This window comes from Nycticebus coucang, chromosome 10 (assembly GCF_027406575.1).
Source record: "Nycticebus coucang isolate mNycCou1 chromosome 10, mNycCou1.pri, whole genome shotgun sequence".
Lineage (NCBI taxonomy): Eukaryota > Metazoa > Chordata > Mammalia > Primates > Lorisidae > Nycticebus > Nycticebus coucang.
The window spans coordinates 92316762-92343609 of NC_069789.1; the positions used below are offsets into that span (position 1 = coordinate 92316762).

Genomic DNA, 26848 nt, shown 5'->3' on the forward strand with positions numbered 1-26848 from the left:
TTAGGTGATACTAAATCTTCACCTCAATTATACCTGGAAAATGTTTTTCAGAAAGCTGATTTTTGTCTTCTTTCATACTAAGGCTAGTTTTTTTTTTTTTACCTGAAGTGCAAACAAGTCTGACTTTTTTATTTTAAACAGACCTAATTCAAAACTAATAGGAACCAAACTTTTATGTGTTCTAAGCTGGCTGAAGTAGCACTGCAAAATAGTTCTAAAATTGAACTTGAAGGTTTCCTTCAAGTCGTGTCTTTGGGAAGGGGTATTTGGTATTGCAATTCCAAAGTCCTGCCCAAGCTCTTGGACTCTGTTAGGCCAAACTCCTGTATCAACTAATAAAATCATGCATTTGTCTTTCAGGTTCAATATTTCTTCAAGATCTTGGATAACTAGCAGTATAGAAAAGAAAGAAGTCACAGATTGAGGCATTTAGACAAGAGTGAATCACGCACGTGAGGAATGTGTTCATTCTTTTATTGTCCATTGTTTTAACCTGACTGAATACAAGATCAACAAGAGCACTGTTCTCCTGGCAATTATTACATATGTTAGAACATGGATTTTGCACTGTAGACAACATTTAACACCAGTCTATGGGGTACTGCATTGCTTCTTATAAAGTTCAAAATAAAGATTTATTTTCAAACAAGTGACTTTGGTTTATTTCATACATTACACTTTTTCTTGCAGAAAAAAATAAAATTGTACAACTGCATAAATATAAAATTCTTCCACCATGAAAATGGTTAAAACATTCATAAAGACACAGCACCAGCATGTGATGCCTCCAGAGAAAGGAAAAAAGGAAAGAAAAAGAAAATGTACAAAGCAAATTAATTCGCCCTGTCACTAGCCAAAGTGATGGGCAGATCCAGATCTCAGACACAGCTTTAGAACATACTGGAGGACAAGGAAGAGATGTCAGGACAGCATTCAGTACGAAGCACAACGCAACCCATCACCTTTTGTGTTTTTCTGTAGTGTCACTTAAAATTTAAAGGGCAGTTCCCCCATGACAGCCCTCCCGCCCCCAGCCCCAGGGGAAAAGAAAAGAAAAAAAAAAAAAAAAAAGACCTAACACCACAGGAAAAGACTATGGAGTGTGTTAAAACTGCTCATTGATGGGCCATTATCTTTGAAAGAGCCAAACCGAAAAAAAAAAAATTTAAAAAAAGTACCATGCCAGTTTTATTCCCATTGAATATTTACACCTTGGACAGCAAACTTTGCTCACATAAAGTAGAAAACAGATACGGTAAAACATGGCTTGAAAAATGACCAGAGTATGCACCTATAGTACTGTACACTAAATAAAATACACAAGGCAGCAATACTTAGGGGCCAGAAACACCGCTTACTACAAGTCAGTTATGGAATCATAATTTACAGTAAAAATGGGCACGTCCCAAGGCTCGATTTTTATTTTTCTTTTGTCATTTACAGTAGAATAAATATTTTGTTGCTATTGCTACACTTTAAATTTACATTCTAACCTATTAAATGCAGAAAGCTAGTGTAAAGCATATAGATTAAGTGTAGGTCCCATACGTATGACAGTTTGTTCAAGACTAGTAGGTTTGTTTTTGTATCTTTTTTAACTTATTAAATGGCTAGTGGGAAAGATTTGTGCTTGTGATCAGCTCTTAACTTCAATTTTTACATCAAAACGTCCCTGAAAACGGTCTTTCTCACTGTACCCAATGTTCTCACCGTACGCCTTACACTCTATGCGGATTTCAGTGTCCATGGTGAGGTTGGTGAACTGTACAGCCAGCAGGGGCTGTAGGTACTTGGGCTGCAGGAGTTTACCATAGTAGGGGTAATACTGCAGAGGAAAACCAGGGTAGTTGCCCAGTCCAAAATACTCCACATTTCCAACTTTTTCCTTATCTTCGTCTCGCTAAAAACCAGAATGAAATGGGACGTTAATGGCTGGCATCAGACTAGTGCTCCCATACAAATAAGACTCAATCCCATGGAGCAGCCGGAAACTACTATGACAGGGAAGAACATACACTCAGCCTAATCCACAGCGGTTCTTAGAAATACTTATAAAAGGAGGCTAAATAAAACTAAAATAAAAGGAGGCTATTCTCATTATGCAAGTGGGGAAACTGAGGCAAGGGCCAAATAAGCATTTCTCCAAGCCAACAACAGCCTCCTAGAAACGGGGCCAACAAAGAAAGTCAGAAACTCCTCGTGTTGGCCCAGTTAGGTCCTATTTCCAGTCATATTATCTTCAAATACGTAACTATCTGCCTCTCATGTTCGTGTCCGTTTCCTTTCTTGGGGCCGGCATGGCACTGGGGATTCCTCTTCTGCCTTCTGTCTCTCTAAATGATGCATTTTTGAGATATAATGGGAACACTTGCTAATTTTTAAAATTTCAGTATTTTTTTTTTTTTTTAGAGACAGAGTCTCACTTTGTCACCCTCAGTACAGTGCTGTGGCATCACAGCTCACAGCAACCTCCAACTCCTGGGCTTAGGTGATTCTCCTGCCTCAGCCTCCCGAGCAGCTGGGACTACAGGCGCCCGCCACAACGCCCGGCTATTTTTTAGCTGCAGTTTGGCCGGGGCTGGGTTTGAACCCGCCACCCTAATTTCAGTATTTTTTAAATAGAGAAACCCAAACCACACATTTTTATGCAACATTAATTAAAAAAAAAAAAAAGCTGGCCTCAAATGTTTAGCACTTGCCCTGGTCCAGGAAAGCACTTCTGTAGCCTGTTCACCTCTCAGTTCTATAAACAAATACTCCAATTGATGAAATTCAAATATCTGAGTTTCTTATGCCAATGCAGAAACTAATAGTTTAATTCTTATTGTATCTTTCTGTCCTTTTAAGAAGTTTTACCTAGTTAAAAAAGTCAACCTATCAAGACTAATACCTGGAAGTGGTGTTTCTTACTTCCTGTATTAAGATTTGACCTCCAGCTCCATCTCACTCATTCTCCCCTCTTCTCCTGCCCCACCCTCTATGACCCTAAACCTTACCTTGCCAGTGCACTGAACAGGCAGGACATATGGATTATACTTCAACATCGGGTAAGCATCCAAGGTCTCATTCTTGGGAGGCTAAAAACAAAATTCATGTTGGTCAATAGGTCATAAATAATTTTTTAAATTTGTGAAAAATAAAACATGTTTGTAACCCAAACAAGCACACATCAGTCACAATAAGTCACTCAAAATAACAAAACACTTCAGGATAACAGAAATGAATGAGTCCCCTAATCAGTCTACGTTTGTGATTTTCTTGAAATGAAAATAAGTGTTCAAGGAACACCATTATAATAATTATAATAATACATAATTATTCATCTTTCTTCCTGAATCTATAGAAATAGTCTAGTAAATGGATAAACACCAACCACCTCTACGTGGTGGTTATCCATTTCTGTTTCTTAATTCATTTTCCCCACCCAATTATTACATAGAATAATATGACAAATTTTATAATTAAGCTGTGCTGTAGTCCAGTTCTAAATGGTGCTTCTAATGGTGACCCATAAGCTTTGCTTAAGGACACTGAATAATAAGAGCCAATCTCAAAAATAATGCTCATTATTTGCTAAGATTATATTATATGGGAAAACTGACTGGCATGTCTGTTTTTATAAAATAAAGGCTTTCTTCCTGAGCCATGAGCAAATAATGCCATCCTTTTACTTCAAAAAATGCCTTCTTTCAGTAAGCTTCCCCCTTAAAAAAAAAAAATCTCCAGGGGCTGGGGGGGGGACTGCCATTGAAGGAATGACTTCTTTCCAGAAAGTCAAATGTCACAGAGGTCAAGGTAGCATTGCCCTAAAGGAAGGGACATCTTCAAAGGGTGAATCCTTTGAAAGGACCTGGAGTACATATTGAACGTTACTGCTGTAGAGAAATAACCAGAACCTTTCCTCCTACACCTGTGGTTCAAATCTACATCAGAAATGTGATGAACACACATTCAACAGCAACCTACTTACTCATATCAGCATAAAGTAAATCCTGAGATGTAACATTACATCATGTAAGCAAAGTCAGACAAGATGGGTAGTTCCCTATATCAGCACGGAAGTCACATTTTGGTACTACTTTTTTTTTTTTTTAAATAAATAAAATGATTACCTGCATTTGACTCTTTTGGAACTTTCTGCCAGCAATATATTTATTTTTACAAATATGAAGAGAAAATGCTTATTGATTTAAAAAAAAACTAGTTGTCAGAATCTAATCCTCAAAGAGTAAGGTAAGATGCTGGGGTACTGTGATCTCTTGTCAAAAATAATTCTAATGACTAATAGTGCAGATTTGTGTGGCGACAATGAGTAGGAGGTGGAAACAGCCACCAAGTGGAGACCTTTTTTTTTAAAAAAAAAAAAAGGATTGAAAACCAAGAGCTGAATTCATCACTTAACAGAATGTCTCTATAAAAGTGGGAAGAGATATGAAGAGACTCCCTCTGTGAAGTTCAAATGCCACTCAGTGTCCATGATGAGGAACATCAAAATCACAGTGCTCATTAGAACAGATAGGAAGATCAGTCTTCTTTTAGCCACATGGCACCAACTCCTTTCTAAATAGCTGATGGATCTTGGTCAAATGTTCCCTAAGCAATACGAATATCAAATACATTATGGCAAAATGGTTCTCACCATTTTTCTTCCATTATATCCTAGGCCATGTGGAAAGAAGATTAAAATTCCGTTGAAAAGTACATTAATGTCTGCAGCAATCCATCAAGCCAGCCGGTTTACCATCCATCCACCCACTTACTCTTTTTTTGCCTCTGGGAGCAAAAAGGGAGCTTTCATGTGTGTTTCAGTTAACAAAACTTTTCACCTCTTCATTGATTTCCTTTTAAAAATATTAATCATGAGTAACAAGCATTGTAGGGACAAAATAATAGATAGCATCCAGAGAAAATTAGTGAACAAAAGAGCCAGCTACCAGTAAGAAATGAGTTCATTTCTATTGGAACTAAAAACTACAGTTACTTGGCAATGCTCATACGGGAGATTGGGGGAAACTTGCTGAAAGAAGCCCTGTTCAGGAGGAAAGGACAACACTGTTTAATCCATGACCAGGGAGAAGGGGAAGAGAACGCGATGTCCAGTTTTCCAGAAATAGAGATAGCACCAATAAATTTTCCTTTTCAAGAATATAATCTCACCAAACAGTGAGCAATGGCAATTTGCCATTTTTCAGAGCTCTCAAGTAATGTACCCATTATAAGCTGCAACAATACAATCACCAGTTCAGCTTCCATTTTTGGAAAGAAATCATTCAGAAAAAATTATTATTTTTTCAAATTACTAGACAATTCTTTGGAAATATTCTTGTGACTCCAGGAATACCAAAAACAGACTATACATGCAAGTGATATTTTAAATTTAAAAATATCTTTTTCTATTTTTACTTTGAAAGAATTTATAGAAATTTATCTAGATACTAAGCATGCGTATTAACAACAGGGGCTGTAGGACTCACTGCCACCTCTGGCTTTGCCACTCAGAATTTCTCTAACTTTGGAAAATAAGATTAATGTCCTAACTATGGGAATTTCACGGTGGACAGAGAAGTTTTTCCTATTACCCTACTGCCTGGACTTCAAAAGCAGCACTTACTACATTGTCTTATATCGTTTTCTTGTATCAACTAAATAATAAGAACTATGAATGGTTCATCTAACTTCTGTGATTTAAAATATTACTTGCCTTAGGTTTGAAGCCCAAAACTCGGTTGAGCTTTATGATGATGCACGGTTTGCCCTCTTTGTAGCCGTAAGATTCATCATTCATTCCAGAGCAATTTCCCAGCCACTCAAGCTTGAATCTGCAGACCTTCCTCTCTCCCCGTTCATTATTGAACTCTCCTCGTTCTTTAGGTTCGCTGGGCACACCTAAAAATACCAACGCCATTTTTTATGTTGTATCAGCAATTCCCTTAACACTGCTGAGAAAGGAAAAGGAACTTTCTTCCTTGTCACAATTACCTATTACAAGACAGGACTGCTCTGCATTTAATGCGTGGTTCGAATCAAGCATGGAGCATTTCCAGCAAGCCATCTCTCTTCACTGACACTAAAAAGGTACCTTACCAAAAGCAACAGCTGGTACACTTCATCATACTCGAACAGTACATGATATTTGGTCTCTGGCAATATTTCTCTTCTTTTAAATAATGGATTAGTCAGCTATTCAGAAGACTGAAAGGAAACTGGGTCATGCTACACAAGTAGCATCATTTACACAGGTGAACACTCGCCCAGCTCCTAACAGGGATATTCTAATTAGAACACAAGTGCAAAGGATTGTCAATAATGTTCATTTTTTTAGTCAGAATTTCCTGGAGGTATGCCTCTAATTAGCATGTTAAGAAGTAAAGACAGGGGCGGCGCCTGTGGCTCAGACGGTAAGGCGCCGGCGCCATATACCGAGGGTGGTGGGTTCAAACACGGCCCCGGCTGAACTGCAACCAAAAAATAGCCGGGCGTTGTGGCGGGCGCCTGTAGTCCCAGCTGCTCGGGAGGCTGAGGCAAGAGAATCGCGTAAGCCCAGGAGTTGGAGGTTGCTGTGAGCTGTGTGAGGCCATGGCACTCTACCAAGGGCCATAAAGTGAAACTCTGTCTCTACAAAAAAAAAAAAAAAAAAAAGAAGAAGAAGAAGTAAAGACAGAATAGGAAATAACTTTCTTTTTTATTTATTTATTTATGTATTTATTTATTTATTTTTTGTTGTTGCAGTTTGGCCGGGGCTGGGTTTGAACCCGCCACCCTCGGCATATGGGGCCGGCGCCCTACTCACTGAGCCACAGGCGCCGCAACTGCCATTCCAGTTTTCAAAAAAAAAAATTTTTGATTTGAGTTTTTGCCTTTTCAAGCTATGAGCTCTTATAAGCATTTGTTCAACTGAAAAATTTTATTTTAGCATTTTTCATTCATGTAAAAGCCAGAGAAAGACTAAATGAATATAGAATTCAAAGTTAATACATAGCATCCTACAGGAAAATGATGTGAATACCATAATTTACATATGTTACATTTACAAATTAACTATTTTCCCTTCAAATGATAAAGTGGCTTAGTTTAGTCCATCTCCTGTGAAGTGAGTCACCTTAGTTATTATTTTGGCCTAATTACTACACAGTAAGATGAAAATCTCATTTAAATTCTAATGAGAAAAAGTCACAAAGTGAGTCTTATAAATTGCTAAATCTTCCCAAAAGAACTTCAAATGGCAATCCACCCCATCCTCTGACCAAACCACAGTCTGCCTTATAAAGAACTGGAGTTGCTAAATGCTGGACTTGAATCAGAAGGGCTAACCTGAGAGAGCCTTTTGGAGGCAGGAATGAGAATGTGGGCTGGGAAATTCATACTCGAGGCAGCAAGGAGGGCATGTATTTATGTCAATGACTTCATGAAACTTAGAACCACTCTGTACCCTTCATAAGTCATTATCTTATCCAAAATGATGATTCCTAAGACATATGTCATGATCAATCCCAACCTGAATGTATTAAGTATACTGTGACCATGAATCCTCCCCTGTCAGTATCAGTGCAGGGGTAGCGAATCACACCAGAAGGTCACTCTGAAGGAAGAAGGCCCCCTGTGCTCTTCTTCTGCTGGGAGGACTTTTGGGGGAGGATGTGAAAATGAGCAGTTGTGATTTCTAATGTGCGTAAGAGAAACAAAACTATCACTTATGGTCTTTGAGTCTGAATAGCAAAAAGCAGACATGCCTACCAGTGTTTTAAAGGAAAACCTTTCGAATGCAAAAAATAATAATACATGAGGCCACTTCCTTTTTTCATTGGGTCCTCCTGCTTTAAAAAAAAATGTCTTAATATGGCAGGGTTCAACCTTTTATTATTTCAGAATTATCTCTCGATCATTAAATAAGAACTAGTAATGGGAAATAAGAATTAAAGAAAAAGAGAACTAACCACAAACATCTACAATTGAGTCTACTTACTGCCACAATCTTCAAAAATCATGTCATCCTTCTGGGCCAAATCTTTGTACTTTTCCAGAAACCTAACTATGTTTAACACATATGCCTCATAGCTCTTGGGATCATTAGGACGAAAGGAAATTTCAGTCTTTTGGATCTGAGGAATCTGTGTTAATCCTAGACCGGGAAGAGAGAAAAAGACAGAAAAAGTCATTAGTGGGAAGGCTGTCAATCAAGATAATTCAAAAGCAGGCTTTCCTTATACAAAACATAACGTTGGTAACCCCACCCAGCTGAAAAGAAAATTCTTACCTCCCTTGAGAAATCAGTCCTGACATTTAGAGTAAGTACAATGACTACGCCTTAATATCATGTATCATTTAATCTCCCTAACACACCACTTTACCATAGTCATCATCTCCATTTTATGAATGAAACCATTGCTTGCTCTGAAAGGTTAAGAACTTGGCCTAAGGTTGCAAAAAAAGTGGTGGAACCAGAATTGCAACCCAGGTGAGCTGTATTCCAAAGCCTGTTGTGTTTGTAGCACCCCCCCACATGTACACACAGTTTAAAAACGCAAGCTAGCACTGTATGCAAGTGGCTTTCCCCTCCCCTAACTGCATGTGAGCTTTGCGCACAGCAGTCATATCTTATCCCCCTTCTTAACAATGAATTTATAACCTTCTAAACGCTCTCAACCAGTCTTCAACCTCTTTTATCTCACAGCACACTTCAACCTATAAACTTCAGTGGCACACGTAAAAAAAAAAGGAATATACTTACTGTGCTTTGAACTTCTTTCAAAAATAATTTAATGATCTTTAAAAATTTTCATGACAAAAAATCACTCCTCTAACTCAAGACTACCTAACAGAGATGTTTCCTGAGATCTTTTAACCTCAGTGGATTTTTTTCACCATTATCACTCCTGTTTTCAAGTCCAAGGGTAAGAGCACGTCAATGCCAGCCAGATAAAATTCAGAGTGTGTGCCTTGGATTTGTGCTGACTACTTTGTTAGATTCTTTAACATCCACAAGTCCTCTGCCTTCACAGGACTCTCTAGGTGGGTATTTGAACAGCACTACACAGCACTCCTCAGGGGCAGTGGCTAAAGAGTGAATCACATCTGCATTTTATTCTACAACTGCCAGAAAAAAATACAAGATGCCTGGTTAAATATGAACTTCAGATAAACAATGAATAAATAACTATATCCTAGATGCTAGATGGGAAGGACTTATATTAAAATATTATTCATTATTTACCCCAAATTCAAATTTAACTGGGCATCCTCTATTTTTTATTTGCTAAATCTGACAACCTGATTTTAATCCCCAGTCCGCGGTCAGCCCTCTTTGTGTTGGGCCCCAAGAAGGCTCTTTGTCACAATGCCTGATTAATGGCAATGCCCTGGCCTCCCACCACTGCCACCCACCACACCCACATTTAGGTGCTAGTTAGACGTGCAGGCTCACAGGCTGTGCTCCAGACCAGGATATCCTGATCTCTTAACGATGGGACTTGAGAATCCCTAAGCACCCTTGGTTTAGGATTATACTCTGGGAAATGAGAATTTGAGAGTGGCAACAGTGATGCAGATACAAGGATGATGAAGTGATCACAGTGGAGGTGATAACTAGAGTATATTAACCATTTAGAAGCACCATTTGCGAGGCTTGCGAACAGGCTTCAGTAAGGCTGGACTAAATGCTGGGGGGTTTTTTCCTAGCGACTGAGGATGGCTTTGGGCTTCAAAGTGATTCAGTAACATGGGAGGGGATCAGGGAGCTGTATGGCATGCTTTTCCACACATGTAGTTCCCTAGAGGAGTGAAGAGATGAAAATGAGGACAAGGAATAGCAGGAGCAAGGCAGAAGGGTGCCCAAGACAAATGACGTTACAAGTGACATGAAGAATCATCAAAAAAAGTGTGATACAGAACCTGAACAATGTAGGGGGGAAATCTCACTGTCAACAGTGATGGAAAGGAGTCAAAGGGGAAGTAGCAGAATTTGTTCATAAAAGAAATGTTCACTTTAAAATAAAGATTACTTAGAGATCTAAAAATAGATCTGCCATTCAATCCTATAATTCCTCTACTAGGTATATACCCAGAAGACCAAAAATCACATCATAACAAAGATATTTGTACCAGAATGTTTATTGCAGCCCAATTCATAATTGCTAAGTCATGGAAAAAGCCCAAGTGCCCATCGATCCACGAATGGATTATAATAAATTGTGGTATATGTACACCATGGAATATTATGCACCCTTAAAGAAAGATGGAGACTTTACCTCTTTCATGTTTACATGGATGGAGCTGGAACATATTCTTCTTAGTAAAGTATTTCAAGAATGGAAGAAAAAGTATCCAATGTACTCAGCCCTCCTATAAAACTAATTTATGGCTTTCACATGAAAGCTATAACCCAGTTATAACCTAAGAATAGGGGGAAGGAGGAGGGGGGTAGGGAGGAGAGAGGATGGACGGAGGGAGGGTGATTGGTGGGATTACACCTGTGGTGCATCTTACAAGGGTACATGTGAAACTCAGTAAATGTAGAATATAAATGTCTTAACACAATAACTAAGAAAATGCCAGGAAGGCTATGTTAACCAGTGTGATGAAAATGTGTCAAACAATCTATAAAACCAGTGTACGGTGCCCCATGATCGCATTAATGTACACAGCTATGACTTAATAATAATAAAAAATAAATAAATAAAATAAAGATTACCACAATTCTATACAATTTTTAAAAGGCTCATAAGCCATAGAAAATTGTTTGTCTAACGCAATTTAAATATACCCTGAACAATCTTTTTCTAAATTGAATTAGACAATTGGCATTGTGATCATTTATAGTGCAAAATAAAACAAGAAAATAAAAATTTCATACCTGCAAAAATAAAATAAAGGTGAATAGAAAGCTTTCATGGAAATGGAAAGCTTGAGACAGCAATGGTAAGTGGAGTTCCCCAATAAATAAGACATTTAAGTCAAGGTGACTTGTCTGGACCTCAGGGAATTGCAGAGGCAGGCCCAGAGCCAGAGAGGCTCACAGTCCTGGGGAGGTTAGGATGCTTCCCTAGAATAATCTTGGAATCAGGATGGAATGGAGCCTGAAGGGACCATCACCTGAGGAGTCACTGGAAGATCCGAGCACAGGCAGCCAGAGAGATGAGAGGTAAATGCCTTAGAATGTGTCAGGCAGGAAGTCTGCCAGAGTCTCCTCCAGAGCAAATGTCAGAAGGAGTGGCCTCATCTAACCTTGAGGAAAGTGGGAAGGGGAGAAGAACTGTGCTGAGGGGATGTGGCGTGACCAGCAACAGCTCCCCAAGCTGTGGTCCACCAGCAGATTGGGAGATAAGAGCAAAAACCAAAATGCTAACACGAGGTAAGTGAGCCTAGTGTGAGCTTTGGAGAGTCTCACCCAAAAAACCAAAAAGGGGAAAGTAACCCTAAAAAGGTCATGTTAAGAATAAACATGACAGGACTCAGACAGCAAAACGAATGTCCATCACTGTCCCCTCTGGCCTGCTTTCAGCTGGCCTCCCTAGCAGTCTGCCTCTAGCTTTCTAGTGGCCTCTGCATTGGTCCTCCAGTGGCCGCTCAAGGCTCCATTTTCTTGATGGGTGTGAGGAACCCGGATGCTACTCCAGAGGCGGTGGCTCACACCTATAATCCCAGCACTTTGGGTGGCTGAGGTGGGAGGGTTGCTTGAGGCCAGCAGTTTGAGACTACCCCAGGCTATTTATATGGAGACCCTGTCTCTACAAAAAATAGGAAAAAAAAAAAATTAGCCAGGCATGGTGAAGCTACTGGAGAGGTTAGGAAGGAGGACTGCTTGAGGCAGAGCTATGATATATGACAATGTCACTGTACTCCAGCTTGGGCAACAAAGCAAGACCCTATCTAAAAAAGAGAGAGAGAGAAAGGAGGAGGAATTAGACAGACTGTTTTGCATCTCAAGTCCACAATCACTACTATTAAATGTGACCAGATAACACGTCATATCCCAAAGCATAAGCAACTCAAAACAATACTGCTAGTTCATTCTTTAGAAACTGAGGAGCGCTGGTCGAAAGTAAGTCCACGTTTACCCCGGTATCTTCAGGAAGCCTTCTTATTAGCAAGCACCTCTGTTGTTAATCAACTACCGTGTGATCTGTGGGAGCTGCAGGTAGTGCTGCAGTGGGTACCACTGGCCCAGAAAGAGTAATACAATTGGTCTCATATCTCTAGAAAGGGAAATTAAGAAATAATAAAAATCAAGTAATAGAATCATACCATTTTATACCTGAAAGCCATAATCCTTCAGTAAGGATAACTCATGATTTAAGATTAGTCAAGTACATACCACCACATGGGAGAAATGCAGATCAAGGCTGCTTAAGGAATCTTTTTTTTTTTTTCTTAAACCAAGTGTTACTTTGCTGCCCTCGGTAGAGTGCCATGGCATAATAGCTCACAGCAACCTCAAACTCTTGGGCTCCAGTGATTCTCTTGCCTCAGCCTCCCAAGTAGCTGGAGGCGCCTGTCACAACACCCGGCAGGGGTCTCTCTCTTGCTCAGGCTGGTCTCCAACCAATCCACCGGCCTCAGCCTCCCAGAGGGCTAGGATTACAGGGGTGAGCCACTGCGCCTGGCTTGCTTAAAGAATCTTGACTTTGGCCTCTACTGGGAAGCATCAGAAACTGATGAAACCAAGGACACCCTGGACAGTTAAGTACCAAGTCTTAGAATCTTGTGACTTTTAGCCCCTGGGCCAAAGTCTCTGCCCCGTTCTTTCCATTTTAAGTGTTAGAGAACATTGGTAGAAGTAATGACGAACTCCAGGAAAGCTCAGCTGTGTCTTTCTCCTGGGGGATAACGTTTCCCTCTAGAGCAGTGGTTCTCAACTTTCCTAATGCGTGACCCTTTAATGCAGTTCTTCATGTTGTGGTGACCGCCAACCATAAAATTATTTTTGTTGCTACTGCATAACTGTAATTTTGCTACTGTTATGAATTGTAATATAAATATCTCTGCAGGAGACCCCCAAAGGGGTCACGACCCCAGGTTGAGAACCACTGCTCTAGAGTTTGTGAAGGGAATCTTAGAAAGTGGTAAATAACATAAGCCTTAGTGGCTGTTTTTATAAGATATCCGACTTCTGATCCAAATATTTTTTCCAAAACAAAAGCATAAATGATTTGGGTTTAGGTCACATAATCAGCTCCTCTGAACACATAAAGAAAGAGAAAGAAAAGAAAAGGAAAAGTCAAGTCTAGGTGGCCACCCATAGTCAGATGGCCACTGCCTCCTTGGTAGATCTTCTGTTCTCCTTCCTCACGTCTCTCATTGCCACCCATTACCACTGCCTCCTCTGGTTTCTTTGTCCAGACTGTGCCAACTTTCCCTCTGGAAACCACCACAAATCAGTCTCTTGGCCTGCTCTGTTCTGGACGAGAGTTCTCAGAGAAGATATTCTACCAACCATTAGGAAAATTCTTCTTCTCAACAGTGATTTCTCTAAAGCAATTAGATACTCGCAGAAGGTCCTTTGAAAAGATCTACACATCTTTTACGTAATTTACTATACATTTATCAATCAGACTACTGTTAAGAAGAGGAGAAAGTAAGAGGCCAGATTTGGCAACTCCTTTATTACAGCTGGTCCCTGATTTATAATTTTTCACTTTATGATAGGTCTACTGGGGTTGTAAGTGCATTTCTGACTTACAACTTATGATGGGTTATCAGGACATAGCCCTGTCGTAAGTCTAACAGCATTTGTACTCATGACCCTCACCAAAGGCTGCGTAAATCCTGCCTTGCTGACAGGTTCTCATCAGCCATGTCCACATGAGCGGTTAGTTACTAGTAGGACAAGGATGAGATTTGTTTGTAGCCGTTAACTCCCTGAGGCCAAAGACAGAGGAACATCCAATCACTGGCTTATGGTTTCAAATTATATTCCAGGAAACAGATCTAATCTTTTGCCTGGCCAGCGTTTTGAACTTGAATTTACATCAGCTATGTCAAGCGCTAGGCAACTTTGTTCTGATAGGACAACGTCCTTTAAAATACATACCAATATTTAAGGAAGCCACCTGAAAGGATTGTAACAACAATTTGGGTATTTGATATTTGTGAGTATTCCAACTTTACCTAAGTTTTTCAGTCTGAAAAACAAATAAATACAATTGGTATTTGAGACCAAATACAATTGATCTCATATCTCCCTAAAAAGGGAAATTGGGCGGCACCTGTGGCTCAAGGAGTAGGGCGCCGGTCCCATATGCCAGAGGTGGTGGGTTCAAACCCAGCCCCGGCCAAAAACCACAAAAAAAAAAAAAAAAAAGAAATGAAAACCAGGTAATGGAAAAATACTATTTTCTACCTGAAAGCCGTAATCCTTCAGTAAGGATAACTCATGCTTGGCTGTACACTTGCTTTTAAAGATATATCAGCCTTTCCTTATTCCATCTCTTGAGAAATAAGGAAACAGCAGGAAGGAAAGGAAAAGAAAAGAATTAGGCTTTTTCTCTAGGAAAAAAGTATTTTGGTTCCTATAATTTTATAATGGAGGAAGTTTATAATTTCTCAATATGCCTCTAAATTTGAAGTATCTAAACTAGAATGCAGCCACAGTTGCATAACCACCTAACAGTTATTCACATGGACAGCTGCTTGTATCTGTCACTTAACACATCTAATGAATCACTAGATCAGACACTCTAAATGGGCATCATATTCCATAAAAACCTCCAGGTGACTAAGAAGTACATGAGAGAGAAAGAACTGGACTTAATCGTCACCATGCTCACAACGCACACTTACCATATGTCTCCTATACATTCCAACCTGAAAAGCAATCTCTGATAAAGGAAAATTAGGGGCTATAATTTTACACATACACCCCTATGTATGTACACATATGCATTTTTATACATACAGACAGATGCACACAAATATATATAAATCCCCCCTCCTTTAAATATGACTTAAGATATTTCTGGATTTTGGTTTTTATTTTTTATTTTTATTTTATATCTGCAGGTTAGTATCAATTTACCTAACACATAAAGGGAAGGGCCCCGGAAAAAAGGTGCCTTTGTGCTTTCTGGAAACTAGCTGCTTTTGACTCACCTTCTGCCTCAGGCTGGAGCTTTGATGCAGATGCTGGTTTTGGCCAGCAATCAATGTCCCTGCCTTCAGGCAGGGTCACATTAACACCCTCCCAGACACCCAGAATCTGCTCCCTATAAAGGCTCAGAAAGATGAATTGCTGGTCTATACAGCCTATTCATGTTCAACACCCCTGCACGCACAGAAATCTTTCTTCCCGTCCATGCTAATGCCACAAACTCTGATGGAGGGCCCTTCTCTGGATGGACTGACCCTTTATCAGTCTATTTCCTGTAGCTTTTCAGGCAAGAACAAATAAAATTATTTCATTCAGATGATCTGTCTTTAAAAAGGCACATAACCCAAAGGGACTTATCTTTGGTATTTTGTATAGCTCATAATTGTACTTATTCCCAGAACAATAAAAGACAGGTGCCACTTTTATTAAAAGAACAATACAAACAAATAGACAAATCCCAGTACTTTTTACATTAAGTTTGTTTTTTTCTTTAAGGCCAAACTGGAGAACAAGTACAAAGAGTATATTTGACTTGTCTAGATATAAAACATACCATTTGGTAAGTAACCAATATCCTGAAATAAGACATGGTATCATACGTGCCATACGAGGAGGGTTATCCATGCATGTATGTGGGAAAGTGGTTACAGGCTCCTGGAGGATACATCCCTGTTCCCTTTCATCCCCACAGCTTCTCTCCACTCTTGTCTGCATCCAGTGGACCTGCTAGTCCTGAGATTACCAGTATGAGAGCACTAATAACAACCAAGAGCAACCAGCCCCAAAACTCCATCAGATTTCATGGAAATAGAAGTAGAGCCACGAGGCTAATGTTCTCTCGTTCTTTCCACTATCATCTTCCACAACGCAGCCCTTCCCAGTGCAGGAAGAAAAAAAAAAATCCTTAAATGGAGCTTCACAGATTCAGCATATTTTTTTTCTCACCATCACCCACAGATTTGTTACCTAGTCCTACTTATCAGGTCTCTGCTCTACTTAATCATCTTAAAATGGCATAGAGGGTAAGATGCATTTTTCTGCAGCTCCAAGTACATTTTTAAGTTAATCGGTCAGCTTCCTGTGTACCCAAGAGATGACGTACTAGTCATATCCTTGTCTTTAAAAATAAAGAAATAGCTACATGGGTTAGTGAGATGTTGAAGCCAAACCGTTCCCCACCCTGTGCCCTTTACCAAACCGTGACACTGGGCAGAAGCTTCTGGAAATCATAACTGCCACCAATGCTAACTCGTCCGCAGCCTCTGACTTTGGAATAGGTTAGCAGGACTCATTTGAGGAAGAGAAGAGAAGAGGAGAGGGAAAGTGAGAGGCCTGTGCATATAACACGTCAGCGAAGGGATACAAGGCAATGGATTCTAATTGGAAACAGCATAGAAACACCCTACTGGCACTTTGAAATAACAGTTCCTCCAAACTATAAAGAGGCCAAATGTCTCTGTTCATAAATTTCCCCCTTTGAAATGTGAGTAAAAGAGAGTAATACAAGTGTGATGTAGTTTGGGGGTGGGGGTTTGGGGGGAGGCATTCTGAGATTGACATAATGACTACTCAGGAATTTTACTTAAGCTGAGATTTGAATTATAATGGCTTACATCCTAATGGCTTATATCCTGATGAATTTTAAGATTAGGTATTTCCCTGTCATGATCAAGATGAAACGGAATCTGCTGGTGGTGCCAGCAGGGTCGGCTGGTCTTCATCCACCCTACTCTCCTATGCTGACTCTGGTTACCAACATGCCGAGAATACGACCCCTTGGAAATGAATCTGCTGGCGCTGAGCCATCCCTACTTCAGAGCAAAACAAACAGCGCCCCACAGCCTTAAGAGGAAGAACAGGTGCAGAGATTCGTACCTGCTTATCAGGAAGCAAACCAGCTGGGACTCTCCCTGGACCTACCAATTGACACATAGTGACCTTCATTTCATTCCGCTGGTACTAAGTAAGCCTGGGTGGCAGATGTGAAGAAGAGACTTTTCCATTACACCACTGGGCAAGTGGCAAGACAAGCAGGGTCAAATCAGGGACAGAGCCCGGCAACTGTGTGTGCACGCATGCACAAACACAGGTGTGCATGCCTGCCCTGTTCAAGTGCCTGCTCAGCCCTCCCCAGCACAGCCCATGGCTGCCTCTCTCCCCTGCTGAGCACCCCCTGCCTCCCGGCCCCCCAGGACTTTCCCAAGAGGTTCTCCTTTGAAAAAAAGCTTTCCAGGGGCTAACCCAATAAGTGTGGATATGTTAAAGGGAGAGATTGCAGAAAAACTACAATGTCATTTAAATTCACTTCAAATTGTTTTTAAACATGTTTCCTAATCTATCATTTCCTAGGCACTTGGAAGGAAGGCTAAAGCTTTACTGACTCCCTGAAAGTGTACAAGACATCCCCGCCATATCATCCAAAGTTCACAGCCTGGAAATTCAGTGTCCAAAAAGAAGGAATCACTGCTTCTAAAAGAAAGGTAAGGCCATAAAAATAGAGGTTGCTGTCAATAGCTTACCCTTTACTTAGTATCATTCGTTTTGTCACCATAAAATACTATTTGCTTTACATATATTTATCACCTCATTTAATCCTCGTAGGGTGCCTTCCCACTTTACAGATGAGAAAACTAAGGCTTAGTGAAGCTAAATAGTATTGGAGTGGTGGGAATTGTGTCCAACTCCAAAGTCCCTGCTTTTCCTTCTTAGGGCAACTTTATTAGGAATGCATATGTAAGAGCTTAGGGTCTCAGGGGCTGCTTTGATATTTAGGTTTAGGCAACAGAAAATTGCTAATGATTAATCATTTCTGATCTATGCAAACAGAAATTTAGTATATATCAACTTAATATCTCAGCTGAGGCTCCAACTCTGTGCTTTACCGAAGTGAGCAGATCTACTATAATACCCACAGCAATGACACTTTGTAAGGAATATGGCCACATGAATGGCCACCATTGCTCAGGGCTAAGAAACTGTACATGTTATCCATTTTTTTCTTAAATTTTATTTGTATTTTATAGTTTAGTCCTTTCTTTGAGACTTTCCAATTTGGCCTATCAGCTTACTGAATATTACAGATACACAGACTCAAATGCACTGCACAATCGCCACTGCTTAACATGGCCGCGTTCAGACATGTTATTCAGAAGAGATCTAATTACAAAGTATTCCAGTATAAAAAGGGCAGACAAAAGCAAGTCAGGCTGAGTTTCTATTCATGCCTTAGATTTAGCTGATAATAGCATTTACTAATCTTTAAATGATACATAATCTTTCACACCCACTAGGTGCATCTATCTGGCTTAAACAGACCATTTCCCTTCGTTAACTACTATGAAATGGAGGCTTAACTATAGATATTAATTTGAAGCCAAAAAATCATCAGGATCTTCTTACATTTAATGTGCATACTTAAGGAATGATATTCTGTGCAAACTACAATTTCTTAAGGCCTTGAGGAGGGTCCAGTTAGGGTCCCTTAGAGGACATGGAGGGTGGGCCCCTGGGGGCAGGCCAAGAGCTATACTTCTTGGCAGCCAGCACTCGGCCACCTGGGCCTTCCTGATCAAAGGTTACCATCATTTTCAAATGAATATCATGTGAAGATACAGAAAAATCCCACAGGATATGAAGTGGAAGAAGGGCTTGGCCTAAACTCTCCTCCCAGGGTAATGAGGGACGATGAGAAAGAGACAGAAATTATCAGAACGAAGAACTCAGGCCACAGGACGGAGAAGATGAAGGACCAAGGACTTTTCTGTGACTCACAACGAGAGACAAGAATGCATATTTCCAAGATGAGCCACCAGCATTCCTTTGGAGAAGTTGACGGTTTGTCAGGTCTGTCCAACTGCTGTGAGCACGCTAAATATAGGTACTAAGAACGTGTCTTTTGAGAAGGGGCTGGAAGGAAACCCAAGGAGGCAGGGAGAGAGGGTGTTAGCAGGGACTGAACACCTCTCAGCCAGGCCACTGATTTTCCAGGCAAGGTCATTTCCAAATCCTTACACAGCTGGGCACTGTGGCTATTTCTTTTCAAAAGTGAAATTTCCCTTTTTGCAAAGAGCCTGAGGAAATGTTTAATGTTATTAAAGGCTGACTCCCCCAAAGTTTATGGAGTCAAGGACCATTTTTTAAAATCTAAGAAACTAAATAAAAAGTTTGACTTTGCGGTCATCATTGGCTTCCAGTAGAAGAATTATCAAACAGCATCATGACTGAAAGACAGCTTTTAAATGGAAAAACAAAGAACAAAACCAAACAAACAGAAAAGGATCTACACAAATTTAAACTACGACGACTAATGATACCATAAAAATGCTCATAGAAGACAGGAAGACAGGACATGCTTTCCGGCCAAAGAGCCAACGTAAAACACGTTTACGGTCATGTGCACATCAGAATTCTTCCTTCAGCTCTCCTTCAGACCCATCTCTTTCAATAAAAAGTTGACGGACACTGCAGATTATTAAATGGGTTTAGGTCATTTTAAATCCTTACACATTTTCTTTTTCCACTCTCCAAATCCCCCAGAACTAAATTTATCTGGAAATATTTTGGGTTTTTCTTACAGGGAAGAACTATTTGACTTAGGGCTATACAACAATGTTTGCCAATTTTGAAGATTTTCTCCTGTGAGTCCCTCCCACACTCAAAGAGTGGGCATGACAAGTCTGTGACAGGCAGGGCCACTTATCTACACTGCTCAAAGCCATGCAGAGATTGTCACCTAAATACAGCTGTTACTAAACCGTTGCCCAAAGGAAAGCAGAGAAGGGACAAGTCATTGCCGCCCTCTAGCTACACATTCAAGGTCATTTATAATGTGAGAACCCGGAAGTTATGCAATACCTCCTCTCTCTCTAGTTCCTCCAAACAATGATTTTTTTAGAAGAGCCAGATGGTAAATTCCCATTAGTTACTATTCCCCGCCTTGGCTTGTCAGCGTCAGGTGTGACAGCGGTGGGCCTTCCATGGTGTTTCATGACTGTACGGACATGCACAGCTGCATACTGACAACACCCAAATCCCAGCAGAAGACTTTTTGCTGGCAGGCTACATTTCTCTATGATAAGCCCTTTATAGAGAGCTTATCATTTTTAAAGCTAAAGGAAATACCTAAGTAAACTGTGAAGTGGGTCCAGAAAGCCAGTAAATAAGACTCCTACTAAATAAACAGGTATAAATACTGAGAATTGAACAGAGAGTGACTTTGTTCAAGGTCAAACTACAAATCCATAGCAGTGGGAAAATGGACCGCTGAAGCCAAGGCTCCCCTCCCCCCGAATAGCTAGCTGCCCATTTCGGAGCTTCTCGTCAGCCCTAAAAGTAAGTTAACCTTTTAAAACAGAAACCAAGGCGATTTTTTAAAAATGATTTATCTAAGTCATAGACATCTAAAGAAGTGAGAAGTGTGTTAGATTGGAAAGGTCTTGAAAGGACCCCACTAACCAGCCCCTTGTGTGTTAGGGACAAGAAACCAAGGCTCTCATCAGAACTCTGCCCATAGTCACATAGCTGCGAGCAGCGGGCTGGGCCACGGACCACGGCTCTTCCCCCTCACTCCAGACCTGTGCAAATAAGATTTCTGCAAGCCCTGAGAGCTCTGCCTGCAATGCAAATAGGAGATCTGGCTGCAGTAGAGAAGTTCCCTCTTTCTCCTCTTCATGCTTAGATTAAAACTATGTTACAGAGCAATTTTCAAAGGAATTTTTGCTTGGTTGAAAGAGTGACACCCATTTTGCCTTTGGAGGGTCCAAACCTATTCATGTTGCTTTTACCTGGTGGGGCCACTCGGTCCTGATATGTGGGTTTAAATTCACTGATGGTGAGCAGCATCACTTGGATGGTTCCGATGAAGATGCCAGCCAGGCAGCCATAAAATATCACGTAGAATAGAAGGATCTTAACTGCAAGGAGAACACACAGAAACAAAAGGCTATGATAACAGTCACATGCCCAGAATGAAAGTCTGATCTTTCCAGGGATGAACGGACTTCCTTCCTGGCTTCCCCTCTACCCTGTTTCTCCAGAGCTTCCTTTTCCAACACTGACCCGGTGAGAGAACCTCACCCCTACTGATGTAAAGTAAGAATGGGAGGATGCGTAGCCCTCCATTACAGTGTGTGTGGGAGGTCGTTAAGGGTATGATCTTTATAGGGAATAATTTTATTCCCTAAATTAAAAATAAAAAGAATCATGAGGATCATCAATAAAATTCAGAGTTATGTCTGTGTGCTTATGCAATGCATTTAAAATATGATGATATACTCCCTTGGAGACACATGTTTTCTTTGCTTGTGAATCCCTTGACATTTAAATACTACAATCCAGGCCTCAGTGTTTTTCTGCTGTGACAGAGCAATGAATGTGGAGAAACCCAGGGAAGCTCTCCTGCTCCCCACCCCACCTTTGATTTGTGTTACTGACTAAGCACACTGTCTTTTCTTCTCAGAGGACAAGACCAGGGAAAAGAGAATACTATGGTAAAAAACGACTGATACATCTTACTTTCATCTTTCAACCGAATCCAGAATAATGACTGACTTAATGAACTGCCTTTCTTCTTTTTCCCGTAGTTAACAAGATAATAGGAGGGAGGCTGAAATAGCTACAAAAGGTAAAACAAAAAAACCAAAAAAACAAAAAAGCCCTGACACATACACGGACTGGAATGAGGCTATCAGTTACTGGTTTACCAGGATTATCTCCCCGATTAGCCGCATAGTAACAGGCTGTACTAGGCATTGCCTGGCAGCCCTGCACCAGCCAAACTCAATGTGAATGCAAAAGTGGGAACAAGGGAGCTGTAAGTGTATCAGGTCAGAAACAGAACTGCACAATGAGCCTAAGGTTACTTCTAAAAAGGTCCAGATCCCATGCATTAAAAGGCCAGGTATATTTGAGGGAAAGCTACAGAACAAAAGTATTATTGAAAGGAAGTGTATATGGTGGAAGGGGGCAAGGAGGGAGTAGGGAGTTGGTATACAGTTGTGGGAATAAGCCATATTGTCCCCTCTCTATATTTAAAAGCCCAACTTTCTGATTAGGTACTAAAGAGTCCAGGGAAATCAGGCTGTTAAACAAAACACACATAAAACCACACTAAAATGCTTCACCATAATCTCTTTTTTTCCTTTTCAAAAGAAAAGAACAAGGAAAAAGGCAAAGATACAAGCAAAGAGAAAGAAGAAAGGGAAGGTTGTATAATCTCAAACCACAGCAGCACAGCTCAGTCATTCCCTCCCAGCAGGACAAGGGTTAAGTGCTGCATTCTGTATCCAAGCAGCAGTAGGCAAATGGCAAGGCTGTGACGTCAAGAGATCTGGAAAATTTTTCCAGTGACTGCTCCTAAGAGGGGCAAGAGTTGGCACAACACAGTCAGCATGAGAGCTCCTGTAGTCCTGATTCACGTTTTCTTTTTTCTTACCCACTCCACCTCATCTTGGTGAATGTTAGCTTTTCCATAGGCGCCCCTTCTAACAACTGGAACATTTCTCTATGCATTCCCTGGACTCCAGATATCTAATTCTAACAACAGAAGGAGGTACATAAGCGATGCTACAGTTTAAAATACAGATAGAGCAATGGAAAAATAAGTCATCTCACAAGCACACTGATTAAACTCACAAAGGTAGTCTTTGCATTATGCCCTAAGAAAAGTGAGGAATTTTCCTCATTTTGCTCCAAGATGTCACTTAGTAAAACCTCCCCAGTTAATGCTGCGAGGTCACTTGGTTAGAGTAGGGCACCAGGGAGGAGGGGACTAGCAGGGCTCATCCAGATACCACCACCAGGGGCTGCTCCAAAAAAAAAAAAGCATGAAAGCAGGAAGATCACATCAACTAGCTAGGGAAGCAATTTGGAGGTAGGCTTTAGAGGCATTTTCCTTTTCAAGCATTTGTTCTTACTTTCTTTAAAAAAAAAAAAAAAAGTAATATAGAGGTTTTTCCACTTAGAAAAAAAAAATTATATCCTTGAAAGGGTCACAAGCAGATAGAAAAAATGGCATCTGGGCCCAACTATAAATATAAAAACCTACCAATGCCTGAATAAACTTAATAGGGTGGAAAGCACAAAGTGATTTGCATGCTGTGATTTCTCCAGCAGGTGACAGGCGAGTCTCCTGCGTCCATCTTGGTAAAAATCTACCTATAAGCAAAACTGAGCCAAGGGCATCCTGCCCTCGTCCCAAGGGCATCCATGCTGGGCCCAGTGCTGGAAAGGGGGCATTTTCTCCATAAGAGAGAGCTATCACTACCACTTTCTCTGCTTCAGAGAGGCTCTGTTATTTCTTACACTGCTGGAAAAAGGGGGCAAAACGAAAATGGGGATTTTAGCCCAGCACCTGCACCTTGGAGAATGGACGAGAAGAGGAGGCAAGCACTGCAGTTCTGGTGTCTACACTCAGAAATCAGCGTACGGATACCTTGTGGGGTGTGATATCCAGACACACAGTCTCTCTTCCGTTCTCTCATAGAGGTGCTGCCCAGTAAATATGGGCTTAAAGAATGAGTCAATACTGCCTTACCCTCTAAAGCAAATATTATTCTAACAATAAGCATGGAATTGGAACGAAGAAAGAAGTATATTTTATTAAGGGGAAAAACACAAAAGGGCCAATTGTACAATGTGCCTCGTTCCTGCCTCTGAGACTCAGCAGATCACCAGGCAAGGAAGTCCCAGTTAACCTGGGGACAAGGGTGCCCACTCCATTCCGCAGTGCGCCTCCTGGGCTGCCCTCAAGTTACACCGAGTTGCTAGGGAGCTGGCCAGGAGCCGTTCACCCTCCACACCCCATGGTTATTCAGGTTTTCCCTCCCATGTGAAGAAAATGCAGGGAGCTACCTTTATACCTACCACGATGACAATGATCTCACTGAAGAACAGTCTCCCCAAAATAACATAAAATGTAAAATAAAAGCTAAAAGCCATTACTTTAAAGAACTGCATTTTTCATGGCTCAGAGATACCTATGTTTCCCAGCAATACCTTGGAATGAGACTTCACCTTGACTAACCTTGAAGTCTGATGCATTATTAACCCTTTCATTCTCAATCAAAAGAGACTCACTACAGTCTGTTATTTTTCCTTTACAAAAGAACATACATTCCAGCTTCCTCCATTTCAAAATGTCAGCTAAGCTCTGTTTCCCTGACTCATTCTCCTGTCGATTCCCACAGACCCTCCTAACCAGCAACATCGCATCAGCATCTTCTTGACTGTGGCGGTGGTGCTGGTGGTTGATGTTGCAGCTGGGGACGGTGAGGATGAAGATGATACTGGAGAAGGAGGGGGCAGTGATGCAGGGGAGTTCCCTCCCTCCTTTCCCAGTCACGACTCCTATAGATTCGCCTACAACTCTGCCCTTCAAAATGACCTTAAAAAAAAAAAAAGTTACCCTTCGGGAGTAGGGGACGGAAAACAAGTAAGGTATCTAATTTTCAATGGGAAAAAAGTCCACCCAACCAAGCAACAGGCTGCACAAAATCCTATAAAATGGGTTGCTTCTGCGTTTGGGCCATTTATTTCTTAGACTGGCCCTTCTCTGTCATCTACCCAAGCGACCGATCCGCATCTGTCTGTGTAGACCTTGAAAACACCAGACTGTGCCATGTTTCAGGCCAAGACTGAGAAATGGAGGCTTACTGGGCCGTTTCTGGGCTGGGGGGAAACCCTGGCCATCCCCGTGAAATACCGCAGTGTGCATGGAGTCCTCTCCTCCCTTCCCTTTCCTCTCTCGAGGTACATATTTGACTGGAAGAAAGATGCTGTAACACAACCTCGCCTGCATTCGCTCTCATTACCTCATGAGGTTCTCTCACAGCTCTAAATCTCATTTTTTTAAGGACTTGGGACGTGACTACAGGGCAAGACATAGCTAGTCACCCAGAGCCTGATCATTCCCAGGAAGAAAGGGCTCAAGCGACACACTGTAGGACAGACCGCAAATTACCAGATCGCTCCCTATCTATAACCCTCCGCCTGACATATCCCAGCCCCCGCCTTCTGCACAGGACCACAAGCCCAGGCCAGCGCGACCCGATTAGCGCCCACCGCTCGATTCACAACCCCGGCCAGCGCGGTGGGTGCGGAACCGTCCGCTGAGCCGCGCGGGGCATGCGCCACCCGGGCACCACGAGGCGTGGGGGGTGGGGGCGAGAGCTACAGACCCCGTACTTACACCAACTGCCCCCGGTCCTGCCCAAAAACTCCTTCTTCTCCGAGTTCCAGATGAATTTCTTCCAACTACCCTCCTCCTTGGCTTTTCCGCGGGCCATGGCGATGGCGGGTCAGCAGCTGCCGCGGGGACTGGGGCTGAGCGAACGCGGCGTGCGCCCTCTCCGGCGGCCGGTCTGTGTCCCCGGCCGGGCTCTCGCAGGCTGGACGCGCCGCAGCCGCTGCGGCTCTCCGAGTGCGAGACGCGCGGCGGAGGAGCTGAGGCAGGAGCGGGAGGAGGAGGCGGCGGCAGCGGCGGCGGGGGCGGAGGGGAGAGGGAGGGACGGCACAGGCTGGGCGGCTCCGAGCCCCGCACCTATTGGTGGGCGCACGGCCGCTCGCAGGCTCTCTTTGGTCCGCCGCGCACTCCTCTCGCCCTTGAGGGTGTGGGGGCTCCGCGAACCCGCAGCTGCCGCTCCCGGTCCCACTGGGGACGCGTGCTAGGCCCCCGCCTTCTGTGACCTCTGCAGAGACAGGCGGGAGGCAGGAGAATCAGAAGGAAGGACGGACGAGCACACTGCGGGCACGGAACACGCGCGCACGCCACGAGCCGAGAAATTGGCTGAGAGCGCACGCCCTACCTTTACTATATACCGCGCCTCCGCGGCCCGGGGCCCCGCCCACTAGCGGCCCCGCGGGCCAATCGCCGGAGCGAAGGGGGCGGGGTCTCGGGCCCGAAGGGGCGGGCGCGGGGCTGGCACAAAGGAGCCGCCTAGGCGTCAGGGGGTGGCTGGAGTGCCGGGGCGCCGAGAAGGGCGGAGGGAACCGCGCCACGCAGCCCCCTCCCAGTTCTACCTTCGGTAATGGGGTGGCACCTGAGTCATCCAGAGGCCCGGGACCCCGGCCCGACAGTCCTGACCCAGTCCCTCCCTCTACCTTTCTGCTATCACCCGCGCGCTCTGGGCCTCCTGCTGCAAGTCCACCTCTCTCAGACACTGGCCGGGTGGAGGAAGGTCACTCAGGGACGCCGGAGAGTCCAGTACTCTGCCCTGCTCCGCCCCGCCTCTCTGCTCTTGCACCTGCCGCCCCCTTGTACTCCCTGCCGCTGCGGTTGCAGTTCCGGCCCGTCCCTCTCCTTCCAGGCCAGCCCAGCCGGCAGCCCCGGTTTCTGACCGCCCGGCTGTGTTCCTTGTGGGCGGCCTGAACCACCTCGAGCAGGACAATTGCCAAACCCACCCAGGGCGGAAGTCCAAAGCCAGGGCTCAGGAAGGGTATCCCCGAGCGAGTCGTCCTATCAAAACTGGTTGCGGCTCACACCAGTCTAACCCCGGGCGACAATGTCTGCAGGGTGACCCAGCCACTGAGGAGTCTCTCTTGTGCCAAGTCGGCGGCGGCTGGTATTCTCATTGGCATGTTTTATGCCCCCTTGGGGGTACCGACCCCATGTTCTCCTGTAAAATTCCTGGAATTAAATTACTTTGGGGAATACATAACTCACGGGGCAAGACGTTGTGGGGGCAGTCCTGGGCGTGGAGCATTCCTTTCTACCCTTTATCTGCTGTGGCTGTGAAGCTAACTCTTGGTTTCATCCCCCTCTGCTAAGCC

At 42.7% G+C, this 26848-nt stretch overlaps 2 protein-coding genes across 3 annotated transcripts in view; one reads left to right on the forward strand and one right to left on the reverse strand.

Moving 5' to 3' along the window:
- NME7 (NME/NM23 family member 7) overlaps positions 1-649 on the forward strand; it is a 182861-nt gene extending 182212 nt beyond the window's left edge. For both annotated transcript variants that reach the window (XM_053604197.1, XM_053604198.1), the window contains one exon: positions 361-649. In XM_053604197.1, the coding sequence (XP_053460172.1) occupies positions 361-424 (64 nt within the window). In that variant the 3' untranslated portion in view covers positions 425-649. The remainder of the gene's footprint in view (positions 1-360) is intronic.
- ATP1B1 (ATPase Na+/K+ transporting subunit beta 1) lies at positions 461-25869 on the reverse strand. The gene is made up of 6 exons (XM_053604200.1): positions 25269-25869; positions 20866-20994; positions 7964-8119; positions 5702-5886; positions 2997-3077; positions 461-1900 (listed from the first exon to the last, which is right to left on the reverse strand). Exons 1-6 carry the CDS (start codon positions 25363-25365, stop codon positions 1637-1639), a joined length of 912 nt encoding a protein of 303 aa, XP_053460175.1. The 5' UTR covers positions 25366-25869; the 3' UTR covers positions 461-1636.
- Positions 25870-26848: the final 979 nt, after the last annotated feature.

Bases quoted from the DNA above. Each gene is read 5' to 3' on its own strand.
- ATP1B1 (XM_053604200.1), bottom strand. From the start codon at position 25,365: ATGGCCCGCGGAAAAGCCAAGGAGGAGGGTAGTTGGAAGAAATTCATC. The intron at 5,887-7,963 runs GTAAGTAGACTC...TGGTATTTTTAG, and splicing joins GATTTTTGAAGATTGTGGCA to GTGTGCCCAGCGAACCTAAA. The intron at 1,901-2,996 runs GTAAGGTTTAGG...TCTGGTTTTTAG, and splicing joins CTGTTCAGTGCACTGGCAAG to CGAGACGAAGATAAGGAAAA.